This window comes from Bacillus rossius, chromosome 1 (genome assembly GCF_032445375.1).
Source record: "Bacillus rossius redtenbacheri isolate Brsri chromosome 1, Brsri_v3, whole genome shotgun sequence".
Lineage (NCBI taxonomy): Eukaryota > Metazoa > Arthropoda > Insecta > Phasmatodea > Bacillidae > Bacillus > Bacillus rossius.
In genome coordinates this window covers 313,736,542-313,751,231 of record NC_086330.1, presented here as the reverse complement: position 1 = coordinate 313,751,231, position 14,690 = coordinate 313,736,542, and the positions used below count along the sequence as shown (strand labels likewise).

General features: G+C 36.1%; 1 protein-coding gene across 2 annotated transcripts in view; it reads left to right on the top strand.

Moving 5' to 3' along the window:
• LOC134527916 (apoptosis-stimulating of p53 protein 1) overlaps positions 1–14,690 on the top strand; it is a 1,064,179-nt gene that overhangs the window by 330,733 nt on the left and 718,756 nt on the right. For both annotated transcript variants that reach the window (XM_063360949.1, XM_063360948.1), the window contains exon 4: positions 13,556–13,672. In XM_063360949.1, coding sequence (XP_063217019.1) covers positions 13,556–13,672 — 117 coding nt within the window. The remainder of the gene's footprint in view (positions 1–13,555; positions 13,673–14,690) is intronic.

Here is a 14,690-nt window from a genome sequence, read left to right as displayed (position 1 = left end):
TAGTACAGTGTTCTATTTTTAAGTGTTTTCTTTATTATAATCCGAAACTTTGGAAGCTTTAGCCACCACCATCATTCTTCTGAGCAAAAATGATATTATGTTTAGTTGAAAACTTCATATCCCATTCTGCCCTGGCTTCCCCTAAAAATTAACGTACTCCATTTTCGCAATATAATAGTTGCAATTTTTGGAAATGTCATAGATAAATTTGTGGCTATACTGTGTTAGTAAGTCATAGCAGAAATTTTAGTTTCAGCTTAATTCGTTTCAGAGTTATGATTTCTATTGTATATCAATACTTTACACCATTCAAAATGATAGTTAGTTAAATTAAGACAAGTAATTGGTACGTATTTTATTTACATTATTAATATCCATTGTCTTATCTCCTCAGTGATAAGCGTAATATAAATTATATTTATTTACTCCTTATCCATCGTATACCTAGAATATATACACGACGTTCCCTTTATATTTTTCGAACGAATCTCGGAATGAATAAGATTGATTTATATTAATTCTATGGATATATTCCATTGCCTATGGCCATCATAGTTTTAGAAAACGTATCTGTTTGTACATATATATATTTTTTTCTTTTATTACCATATTCTTTGTATTAGTTTTTATTTATGAAACTAATCCTACCATATTTTCACTGCTTAGGCTTGGAATTTCAGGAGATTGTCAAAATGTGCCGATATTTGTTGTGTATTTATTATCCATACCAAATATCTCGACATTTGTAATACTAGCTTCGATGATATAATTATAATCATGTAAAAAAATTTTACAAAATAATATGTCTTTAATTACTTACAAAGATTTCTTTCCATTATCTAAATTATAATTAATTCCCACAAGTGTTTATTGAGTAATGCAGAACAAAATGTTTATTAACTTCCTCCTCCTATTTCCTTGTACAAACAAACAGATTTTTTTTAATTACCCGATTTGTTGCTTTTATCCACGGTATTAATATTAGCTACCTCATAAATTCACATTATACTGTTGTATTCAAGAATATTCGCACAGTATAAAAAGATAATTTTTATTCCATTATTGTATATCATTTTCTTTTGTTTGTCACTGTCGTACATAAATAAATTCTGTTTGGTTTAAAAATAACCTTAAAAAATAATTAATTATACTCTGGATATAAATATAACTCAAATAAAACACATAAAAATCTTACTATATAGCAAACCGTTGCCAATTAAATTTGAAGTTCTTAAAATAATTTACTAAAAATAAACATAGTCATATTTCACGTATCGTCACAAGCACAGCCATTATTGTTTAAAAATATTACAAAACTTTAGTCTCATTAAACAATTTTTTTTGATTAGAAAAGGTTCTAAATTTTCTGTATGTGTGGAGGGTTCAAAACAGTAGACTTGCGCTAAGAACCAATGAAAGAAATTAGAATTTTTTTTGACAGTATTATACATTTAAATAGGAAAGAATTAAAATAAATATTAGTATATAACTAATTTATTTTTGTTAAAGACGTGCTATCCTGTAAAGGTACACAGTGTAATTTGAAGTGATAAGGGGCCGTTTCTGTTTAACATGAGTTCAATTTTTGTACATATTTTTCTTACTAGTCCACTAAACTGAAAATAAAATGCTTTAAATTTATGGTTAAATTTTGTTTAAATTAATTTTCAGTAATTATCTTCAACGGTGTGTCAAATTTTAAAATATTTCAAGGTTACGTAAACAAATATTTTTCATAGACCATTTTTGTGACATATTTGCTATAAAAGTTATAAAAACCTTATTTGAAAGTAAAGTTTCGTGGTATTACAGAGATACGAAAAACATGATCTGTTTTAGTCCATTCCAGCGTGGTGGATGCTAACGCCATGACGCATGTCACTTCTGATCGACTTGCCGGTTTGCTAGGCTGTTCTCTAGCGAAATACTGTTATTATAAATTGAAACATGGCTAAGTTAGGAGAAATACTGGAACAGCGTAGATCGTTGTAAAATAAATTTAGAATAAAGTATTTATGATTAAGTTTGAAGTTTGAAAAACCAATCTTAAAATAAATGGTTAATGGTAATTGCATTATGTACTTTGTAAAATGTGTAATAAACATTTATTAAAATGTATTCTCCAACCTATTTTTTTAAAATAATCAAATTAATTTTATACCTAAATTGAATACGATTAGGTTAATGTAGCAATAAAAATAATTGAAGTCAACAAGGTCTCTTCAAAGCATGAAATTTACAAACTGATTAGAAAGCATAATTATTAATGACTTGATGTAAGTTTTTGGACATACGCCATTGCTAAGAACTTTTTCTGTTGAAGAAAAACTAATAAATAAAATAAATAAATAAAAATAAAAATAAAAATACTCAAAAAAAGATACAAAAAACACACAAAATTAAGCAAACAATTGCTGTTGTCAACATGGATATGAACACCACAAAATATTCCGAAACAGGAATATGGTCAGCAAACAAAGAAAAAACAAAGAAAAATGTACTAAGAGAACGAAAAAATCCCCACAAATGATGACAACACAAAAATATTGAAACCCAAAATAATTCAGCACAACAGTTGAAGCGAGACAAAAAACATGACAAAACGAAAAAAGAAACAAATACAATAGTTTTACCTAAACAGAAACAAGCGACGTTTCGGGAACTGCTATCTGCTCCCGTCCTCAGGCAGAGACGCACATGGTACGGTACGGTGCGACTCTGTGTTTCCGTACCATGTGCGTCTCTGCCTGAGGACGGGAGCAGATAGCAGTTCCCGAAACGTCGCTTGTTTCTGTTTAGGTAAAACTATTGTATTTGTTTCTTTTTTCGTTTTGTCATGTTTTTTGTCTCGCTTCAACTGTTGTGCTGAATTATTTTGGGTTTCAATATTTTTGTGTTGTCATCATTTGTGGGGATTTTTTCGTTCTCTTAGTACATTTTTCTTTGTTTTTTCTTTGTTTGCTGACCATATTCCTGTTTCGGAATATTTTGTGGTGTTCATATCCATGTTGACAACAGCAATTGTTTGCTTAATTTTGTGTGTTTTTTGTATCTTTTTTTGAGTATTTTTATTTTTATTTTTATTTATTTATTTTATTTATTAGTTTTTCTTCAACAGAAAAAGTTCTTAGCAATGGCGTATGTCCAAAAACTTACATCAAGTCATGCACTCCCATTGCACAAATCTTTTAAAGATAACATAATTATTAACTTTAGAAAATATGGTTCTATGATTATTGCTCTGCGTGTTTTAAGCCAATATTCCTAATAAAAAAAAGGCTTATGAAATCAGAACTTTTATACTTAAGTGCTTAAATGGGCGCAAGTTTTGATAAGTCGAGGAAAATTTAAATTTTTTAATAACGCGCATGATGAATTACAACGTGCGATTTTTACATTATTAGAAATTTTCTGCTTTAGACTATTTCTTTTAATATGTGTAAAATAATACAAGTTAAGAGTATCCTTATTTCTATTCGTGTTATTAGTGATGGTGTTTTATGAAATAAATCGTTATTTTATTAATTATTTATAAGTATAGTACAGGATGAAATTGTGGTAGCTATAACCCATGAATATGTGATAAATGTTTTGACAAAGCCATTTAAAATAATATGTAATAGAATATGACGTAACTAAATACTGCTTGATTTTTAAGTACTATTATTAAAATACGGTGGCAAATTTACAAAATTAGGTATCTAGTAATATTTAGCTTTTTGACACTTTCAAAGCCATTATTGTTTTTTAAACAAGTTTTACTGGATTTAAATACAATTTTTCTCATCTCTTTCCATATGATTAAAAAGAGAATAAATTTTGCAAAAGGAAAACATTCATGTTTATTATTTCTAATCTAATTTTAAATTCCTGAATGTAAAATTCCGCATATAACACTTCGAAGATTTAAGTGACACGCTTAACGTTTGTTTATTATTTTAATTTGTATGTACTTGTTAAAATAAATTATTTTTTTCTTTTTAAAAAAAATTATTTTAGTTGTATTTTAAATAAAGTTTCTCAAGCAAATAATATCAGAATAGAAATCAACATGTAGCCATCAAAAAGTCCTATTTAATTTTATTAAAACGTACTACGAATGCACATATTTTATTTCATTTTATAAGTTGCGGTAAGTATAAGAGACGTAAGAGATTGGTGCAGGGCTTTGGTCTATCGACTTTGACAGTTAGTTAAGTACTGTTTCATGGGTTTTTCTTGTTTTTAATGTCATTTCCAATACTTTATCATGAAAGTTGCTTTCTTTCAGTTGGGGTTAACATAAAGTCAACAGCAATATGGAGAAGACATGCCCTGGTCTGCAGTTAGGAACCATACCAACACTTGTCCGGAGTGTATTTGGGAAAGGCTGGCGAATAGCAACCATATTGACTGGACCAGGTCTGGATCCAGGGTCTGGCAACTACCTGCGCCGTCTCGCTACGATTTAGGTACCTCATTAAAAATCTGAACCAATTTAAACTTATGTAAATTAAAATAATTTTTTTCTGACGCTTAATGTATTTCCTATGCGACAAAGTGATTACAGGACACATGTTTAAAAATTAGAGTTACTACCAAGTGCGTTATAATTCAGCTGAAGAATTCTAACACATACACAAATTTTTACTTATCCAGTTTTTGGCACGAAATTCGAATGCTCAAACGCATTTTTTAATTTTTTCTTCCCACAGGACTGTTTTTTATATTTTTATTTCCTACAGTCATAAACTGTAAGTTATCACCGACCGAGCTTTGAAAACAACCGGCTACATACAAAATAATATGTAATACGTAAGACTAAAGAACTAAGAAAGGTAAATAAGAAAATTAAAAAAAATATATACGTTTTGATGAAATTGTCAATTAAAATAATTTTGATTATCATGCACAAGTGTCTTTATTTGAACAGTTGTACAAAATCTGCAAACGCAATTCTCGTATGAAGAAACAAAAATTTTTGTATACATTTATTGGATATTATGAAACATCAAATGTAACTTTATTTATTTATAAGCGTTGAGTTTAGTTCTCTTAGTTCATTTTTATAATCGTCAATAACAGGCTAATTTAAATATATTTAATATTGGTTAACTTAAGTAGTTAAATAATTTTATTAATTAAAGTAAACTTACGCATTAATTTTGTATAGAATACCTACTCAAATAATTTTAGTAATCTTCCATCAAAATCCAAATACATAACAATAAATTAACGTAGTAACTAAACTAAAGTGGGGAAGGTGTTGTTACTTATTTCCTTTAAACAATATATAGATAGTTTTAAGTAAGGACACATGAAACTATATTCATGAGTTGCCAGGACTTGTACAATCTAAATTAAATTAGACTACAAATCACGGCATGTATTTCACAGCACAAAAGTTTATAAATTTCTCAACCTACAGGTATTAATGTATTGATTTCTCAGCCCAAGATATATATACACATGCGCGTTAAGATTACTTGAGATTTATTGCCGTTGGAATTATAACTTAGATTTATTGAGCTCTGAGGGGTTCTGGTCAAGCTCGCGCCCAGGCTCTTGGATTTTTTTATACGTAAAATTACGACGGTCTTCGACGCGATGAATCACCATTTTCTCAGCGAAGCTATACTAATCTATGGATAGATTTTTCTAGTGTCCGGCTTTCAATTTCCGACCACGCTGGAAGACGATGGTCATGTCTTCATACGCCAAGATTTCTGTACGCACATACGGTGGTGGTAGTAGTAGGAGCGGCCCGTTCTGGCCCCGCTTCTATGGTACACCGATAACTATGGTACGCGTGACGAACTCATGACCAACAACCAGCCTTGCTAACTGACGACCCACCTAGAGTCCGAACTGCGGTTACCATGAAAAATTAAAATCTGATGGCAGTGGAAAACTACAACATTGAAAACTAAAATAGAAATATTTTTATTCCTGGTGGGGAAAAAATTATAATTTCTACAAAGAACATTTCAGGTCATTATGACTGCAAAAACAACAGAGCTAAACATGTTAAGTGAATGTCTCGACAGGACTTAAAGTTCCATTAAATGTTAGTGTTTTGTAGCCGTTCGTTAATGTTTTTATTAACAGATTTCACGTTCCCTCAATTCAAAATACTGTAAAAGGAAAAAAAAAACTTTTCCCGGGATGAAGGGTTTTGTGACAACCGGAGAATGCGCTCCTAATGCCTGGTCTCGTACAACTCGTTCTGAACCAGCGCGCCATGTCGAGACTGTCGCATGGTGAAAGCTCACGTCACACGATCCAGCCTCATGATATATATTCTTTACCTCTCAATTCAGCCACATTCACCACCAATGAGATCCTTCTGCTGTGACAACCTAGCTAAACCACGAAAGAAACAAACTAAAGGTCCATTAGAAAAAACAAGGAATCAACCCCCCCCCCCCCCTCTTTTCCAAAAAAAAATTACAAATCCAAATAATGTAAATTTAATTTTATTGTAGCAATTAATTAATAAATTCGTTCAATGTACAGACAATTCACCTTGAACGATTTTAAGTATTATTACTAGTATGGATTCTGTGTTAATTTGAGAGATGAGCTCTGACTCCCATCTTTTAAAAAAAAACTGTTGCAGACAACCGAAATTCGCGGGTAATGTTCTCAGTGGTAAGTAATGAGAAAGATACTTAGCGTAAGTTTATCAAAAGTACTGTACAGATCGACGCACCCACACGGAGAACTTCCAGAAGACTCAAGCAGACGGTTCGAATATGAAATGCCCGGTTTGTGTGAGGGGATGAGGTGAACTGTTACATCCAGTAAGTGCTGCACTCTGAAAGATCCGAGCGCGGAGGATTTTCTTTTGTGGAAGAGGAGGGGACGGGGAGATACTGGTTCGAGACGCGGCAGCGCGCGGAAATGAAATTCTCAGGCACGGGCGATATTGAAATGGCCAGCTCGGGGTCGCGGACTGCAGTATCGAAGGTCCAGAGTGCTGGAGGAAAGTGAGCCGGTGTCAGATGTAGTCTCCTCGGCACACGCCCGCAAGTTCGGAGTGATATCTCGTGGAAGGCTGCGGGCGGGCTGGATACTCTCGAGCACCGCGACTGTTTCTGCCGAATAACCAGTGTTGGACTCGGTTGCAAAATGAGTCCGGGCAACACACGTCGCACTTTACACAGCTCTTGTAGATCCCCGCATGGCTTCATGTTTCCCTGGTCAGAATATCGCTCGGACTAATACAATATTACGTATTCACGTAACACATTTTCATCTCGTGCTTCAAACTTTAGTGTTTCTAAAACTTGTGGCTTTCTAAATTTTCTTCTTAGAACCAGAATTTTAATCGTAAAACATTTAAAAAAAATAATTACAAATTATAATAAATAACCGGTCTTCTTTATTGAGCTAAATTGTTAAGCTTTATTAGGTTATAATTGTTTTGTTTACCTTAATCTTGAAGCTTGTGGTTTTATACTTTGTTTGTTAAATTAGCTGAACGTGAAAAATTACTATAGTAATTAATCACTATTTACATCATGTTCTTGTCCCTATAAATTACGTCAAAAATATTACTTTTTCGCATTGCGTTCTGTTAAGAGCGATGTTTACTCTTAATATTCCAACACACAACAATATTTAATACTTAGATAAAATTGCGTATTGTATTCAATTGTGTATAACAAACGTTTATGTGCATATATTAGTTAAAGAATATATTTTAGACTGAACATTGTATGCTAGTGTTAAGTCTTACAAAAATATATATTATTTGTAACAATACATTTTGTAAACCAAACTTCGATGAAGCGAGATAAAAAGTGATGAAAATATCCAGTTATGTAACAAATGTGTTTTTTTTAATGGAGCTGATCCATGTTTAACAAGAACTCAAAAGAAAATGTTATCATTTGTAAATTTTCAGTGAATTTTTGTTTGCATGTCACTGTCTACAAGAATTCGTTATTTTAATAACTATTAATTTATTAACTATGTAAATATAAATTATATAATTTTGAGACTTGAATGTTTAAACCACACACTAAATATTAATTCTAATTATGAAACATAGCAGAGTAGTGTTCACGCAATAGAGCGGGGGTTTAATGGAAGGATTCATATTGTGGCTTAACTCATTCATTTATACACCTTTAGCACACTGAAGCATACAATAGTGAACTGTCACACACCTCATGATGCCATAGATAAATAAGGGTCAATTCATGATTAAATTCTTACACATCAAATTTAAACATAAAAAATATACAACATGTTTAGTCTTTACGAAAGTACGTTTTACACGAGTAGTCCCAGTCTTTTGTCAATAGCAAGCTCGGGGTGTGGAGAAAAAGTTCAGATGAACAAGTTTTGATCGTGCAGTCTTTCCGCCCGTACTTGCCATTGTTTCCCAGTTCGTTCATACAATTTTAATATTCTCGTCTGTGCGCAGTATTTTATTTCGTCTATGAAGTGTGGAGCGGGGAAGTGTTCACAGTCTGGTCGTGGCGCATCTCGCATCACCGCCGCCGGGCCCCCGTCATCGTCTTCAGGAGCTGCCGGCCGCGGAACGCCCTGGGAGGGTCTCCGGCTCCTCGGTGAACTCTCGCACCGCACGAAACACTGGAGGGGCGTCGTCTCCGCCACCGCGACCGCCAACCCACGAGGCGGTCCCCGACCACCCGCTCTCATTACTCGCCAGTCCCGTCGACTGGCTTCCCGCCAGCTGTCATCGCGACCGTTGTTACAACCATGCCGCGATTGGAAATGGGGTATCTGTTTCCCGGTCCTCGGAACCCATGTCCTTTATTTGGTTTTCCGAATTAGGACATGTAAAAGATCCACTGATCTCCTTTTTTGGTTCATGCCCTAACGGGATTAGACGCCGAGGGAGTATGTCGAACACAAGGTGTAGACCTCAGATCTGTCATCGCGACCGACCACTCGACAACCGCACGTGTCACCTGCCAAATCCCGTCAGTGTAGCCCACTTCCCCTCCAAGTCCATTTGCATCTTGACGCCACATCGTTTCCCCTCTAAAAACGCTAGCCTTCACCCATCCCACTGCGGAGTTTTGGGGAACTACGACACTCGCCACCACCGAGCTCGCTCAGACAATTTACCCTATTTCGATCAATATAAAATCCGACTAGAACGTATTAAATATCTTAATTAAATAAACTAAATATAAGCTTGTGCACATCAGGTAATAATTACCAGGGTCAGATGAACCCGTAGCCACGCTTCAATGGGGAAAAACCAATAGCATTTGAATGTTGATTTTAAGTGGTTACTATTATCTGGCTTTTTGTGAACTGCCAACATCTTAATTATACAAATATATTCGGGTATGTTTTGTTAAGAGAATGCTATAGACGAGGCAAAGAGGCACGCCAGACAGCCCATCGTGCCGACCTGCGAAAGGTCCAGGGGAACCCCCAACTCCCTGACACAAGTAGCGTCCGTCAATTTTAAGTAATCCGATTATGAGCGGCGTCTCTCTCCTTGAGTCTTGAGGATTCGGAACGTTCCCAAAGCCCCGTCTGTATGAAGTGGTACAAATATAACGCCATTTTTCTCGCACATTAGAGTTTTGAGTCGGAGATTCTGACGACGTGGCACTTCGGAGTGCTGCATTTCCAGGGAAGGATTTTCAAAGTATATAAGACTACGCCGGTGAAAGAGAGGTTGGTGCGACACCAGCTAGAGTGAGAGACTAGTGAATCCTCGGAGTGATGAGAGAGTGGAGTGAAGTTGACCTGAATATCTCGTGTGAATTTTGGTGTCGGAAGTCCTAAATAATAGATTTAGAATTCATTTTTTATAATCAAATAAATTAAAATATATTTTTCTCTATTCGAGAATAAAGCTAGTGTTAAGAACTGTAGTTATGTTTGAGTTTAACGAAGTTATATTAGTTTTGAGTAGAAGTTTAGGCTAGCTTATAGATGAAATTAGAGTGAAGGTAATGGGACATAAAGTGACTGTTACATTGTCAGCGCATGTTGACGAGGATGATGACGGCTGTTGAACTTAAGAACATAATGGTTTTTATTGACCGAAATAAACAGTAACCAGGATAAAATGGAGACTAGACTGAAGGGAATGAAGAATAAACAGAAAGAAATGAGGAATTAAATAGTAACCATGAGGAAATAAATAATAAAATGTATATGGGCCGAAAGATATGAAGAATGTAATTAAGAGCGAATTAGGGAATAGACAAAAAGTTGCGAAGAATGTCATGAAGAGTGAAATTGACGAACTGAAAAAGGCGCAAGAAGACATGTGAAGTGAAATGGTGGCTGCCCAAGAATAAATGAAGAAGAATATATACAAAACCAGCGTACAGATTGAAGGTAAGTTGCATTGTTGTAGCAGCACCTCTCAGAAACAAGAACAGCAACTTGCCCGCCAGTAGCAACAGCTAATTAAGCTTGAACAGGCCATCGATCGGCATGTAGGAGCTGTAACCGTGGAGTGCAATCGGATGATTAAAGAAGCAGCAGCTACAGCAGACCGGAAGAGTATCTCCAGGAGTATGAAAGAGGAGGGTGTACAGGTGATGGTTCGAGGCAGCTGCGGAAGTGAATGGGCGGAGTGAGGAGGAGAAGGCTACGGCACTCGTCTTGGTCCTGCACTCGAGCTGCTTCAGACGATACCAGTACCGGACCTCAGGTAATACTCAGTGTTAGTAGAAGCCCTAGAACTGAGGTACAGAGACCGATGTATGGGCCGAGGTGTGCAGGACTGATTTGAAGACACGCAAACAGCGATCCTCAGAAACCGTTCAGGAGTTCGAGGCTGACATCGAGAAGGCTTGTGCATTTTGCCTACCCAGATGCTCCTGCAGAGTCCAAAGATGGACTCAGGGGTGCGGCACTATCCGTTCGGCCTGCCACAAAAGGATCTGCGATGTCTTGGTTCATGCCCTGGAAATAGAAACGGCGCGCAGTGCATCCAGGAACACCTATATCAAGACAAAAAAGAATGGGATTAGAACCTTACCATGAGGAAACCTCTAATGCCACCACCAGCGAAGGGGATATCATCGGGGCTCTGAAGAAGCCGGTGAATGGTACTCAAGGTTCCCTGTTTCGGAGAACAACCTATAGAGAACACAGTTATTTCTAGCGGGATTGCCCGAAGTAGGTGCGTCTGCATACATTACACGTCACTTATTCGACGAACATCTAGACGAGCAGGCACCTAGGCTTGTCAATTATGTTAAAATAAAGTAATTATAGTGAAATATAATAATCTAAATTAATATTCACCATTTAGACCTACATACAAGTAGCCTGTAAGTAAATGATACCGAGGAATTTTGCTTTACTTGGGGAAAATGCATCAAAGATCACCTTGCGTACCACCTTATCAAATTGTTATCTAGCCAAACATGCATCCTAAAATAAGTAATACATTTTATTATGTAATTTCTTAGTGTATCTATACTAATATTATGAAGCTGAAGAGTTTGTTTGTTTGTTTGTTTGTTTGTTTGAACGCGCTAATCTCAGGAACCACTTGTCCGATTTGAAAAATTCTTTCAGTGTTGGATAGTACATTTATCGAGGAAGGCTATAGGCTATGTTATATTATCAATAACATTAGGGATCCATACTAAAAGTCCAATTTAGAATCAAATGCGTTGGAGGGGGTTAGATACAACATGCAGTACACGTACGAAGTGTGTGTTGACAATGCCGCAGGCGCTAGAAGTTTATTTCCTACTGCCTATTAACATTGTTGCCATGCACTAGATGCCTTATCATTCTTAATTTTCCCATACAAGTAAAAAACACCCGTGTGATATTAACAACGAAGCAATCAGTACCCTCATAAGAGTTCAATTAGTATTTAAATACTATTTATCACTTTAAATCGCAAACCTAAACAATTTTTTTTCCTCTCTCTGTGTTTAGTTTGTTTTTTTATTGCTCTTTTTTTCAAGTATATATATTTTACAGACTTAAAACTTCACTGTAATGTTTCTTATGTTACGCAGGATGACATTTTCCGAAAATTAGATCCCATGGGTGGTTAAAACCAGGCAACAGTGGGTACTTTGTCTGCATGAGAACAGGATTTTGCATTGTTCATGCCTTCTGCGTCTCCATGGCAACGGGCATCGCGCGGCAGTGGCGTACCCACAAGGAGGGGCATGTATAATGAGCGGCGCAAGAGTGATCTGCCTGTAGACTGCCGTAGCGAAGTACGGGTACATCAGTTGTACGTTGCGTGCACGAGTCGGGAAACCATCGGTGCTATTCATTTTCTCTCCGGTACATTATACAGCATTGTAATAAATTTTCACTGATTTTTTTCTTTATTTACCATTACTGTAAATGGGAGATGTGGCTTAATTTTTTTTCCATTAGTTTAGCTGTGCGAAGCCGGGTCGGGCAGCTAGTACAAAATAAATTAACTCTTGAACTTTAAATCAATGACAAATTTTCAAGTATATAATATGGTTTACTTAACTTATATTAGATTTTTAAATAAAAAATACAAAGGTTTCCAATTAATTATTTCATAAAAATAAAAACCCATATTTTTTACTTAATTATTCAGTCTTTAGTTTAGTTCACTAACCATATTAAATAACGTCGAAATTGTTACAGGAGTAAACTCAACTACGTATGTATATTATTTATTGTGTGAAATCATGTTGGGTTAATTTCAAGATGGTCATTTTAAGAATGTGAATCACATATTTACACACGCCGACCTATTAAGACATAGTCTAAACATAATCGCAGTCCTATGTTATGCTCAAATAAGTTGAACCAATATTCTTCATCAAAAGTAATTGATTTCATTTAAGTAATTGGTTTATAAAATGAAATAACTCAAACACTACACGACTTTCTTACACCTGAAGTTACATATTTCAGGGTGCGAATCCATTAACTTTTAAATTGTATTGGTTCTACCTTGGTACATTCAATAAAATTGAAAATTTCAGGTCAAAACAAGTTCACTTAAACATAAAAATCCTAACTATTGTGGAATAGATGTTATTTTTTAAAAAATTAATACCATTTACAAAAAATAATACGTTGCATTTGTTTCCTGATTTTTGATTTCATTTTGACGAGAATTGCGCTTTTTTTTAAATTAGTATATAATCTGTTAAAAAGTGCTTAAACTATAAAATCCTATACTTATATTAACCATTTGATTATTATTTGACAGGGTGAAGCACTTGCTACAGATGTCTACCCATCAGTGGACTGTGCTCGTCGGTTACTAACGTTTCGTACTCATGCAGCGAGGGTCGCAGGTTCGCTCCAAATCCTGACATGGCTCACATTCATTAGTACTCTTGGTGGTCCGGTTGTTTTCAATGCCGGTGCAAAAATTTGGGACTTATTCCTCATCAATTAATAGCATTAGTCAAGCTTTTAAATACATGGTTATTTTTTGAGACTCAATAAAATCAATATTTGAAGTCGATACCAACTACTATTGTTGTTGTAGTTGTAGTAGTTGTTGTAGTAGTTGTTGTAGTAGTCGGTGGTTGTCGGTAACCAATGCTTGTAATAACGCCTGAGGACTGCCGCGAGTATCGCCGTGATCGCTGTGTTTCAGAGCGAGTCCTGAGCGAGGATGAGCGACCCCTGGAGATCCTGCAGGAGTGGGGGTCGCACCAGGACCAGGTCAAGTTCGTGCTGCGCTACACAGTGCTGCCTCCACCCACCAGGACTGGTGAGTGCTCGCCACTGCACGCTGCTAGCCACGGGACCAGCTCCCAGTGCTCTGTGCCGATACTGCGCCCAGCACAGAGTTGTAGGTCCTGTGATCGTGGTCCAACTATCAGGCCACTCGCCTCCCCCCAGGACTGGTGAGTGCTCGCCACTGCACGCTGCTAGCCACGGGACTACCTCCCAGTGCTCTGTGCCGATACTGCGCCCAGCACAGAGTTGTAGGTCCTGTGATCGTGGTCCAACTATCAGACCACTAGCCTCCCTTCCCGGAAGTGGGAAACGTGGTGGACGTTGCCAAAAAGGTCACAGCAGAAAATTTCTCATCGCGACCCGGTTCCCTAAAGCTGTTAATTATGCTTTCACCAATCCTGGACATGAGTTTTTTTAAAAATATCTATGGTCAAATCAACTATTTCTAAACACGAAGCAGTTAATGTCAAGAGAAGCACGGATGTGAAACAATACCGTAAGTAGCCAGTAGCGCTCTAATAGGCCCAACATAGTGGAGGTTCATTCTCTGATCAGAGCGAGAGAGAAGATAATTGTTGCAGACTGGAACGAAGAAGCTAAGGAATAAACGGAAAATTAAGTTTACTCGTGATGTTATACCATCTCTGATCGTAAGGTCTCTGACGATTATGGCGTGGGTGATATTCTTGTCGACCGCGAAGTCGTTAGAGGCGGGAACATCCGACAACACTGTTAGTGTCAAAGGAAGCTAGATAAGTAAGCTCAGTTATAACCTTTAGACAAGGTGCTGTCTCAGTCCTTTCCGGAAATTGTTTTGAGTAAACATAGAATACCGAAATAATTATGACTCAGAGCGTAACGAAAAATGCAAGGCTTATAATTGGGGCGATCGCTGTGTGGGAGGGGAGGGAGAATATCGAATAATTTTGAGTCTGACAACTGTAAAACTCTTTGGTACTTTACAAGGTTAAAGAAAATCCCTGCTATTTGTTCTGAATCAGTTTAGCGTGATCGATTGACATGTTTAACGGCAAATAAAAACCATATTA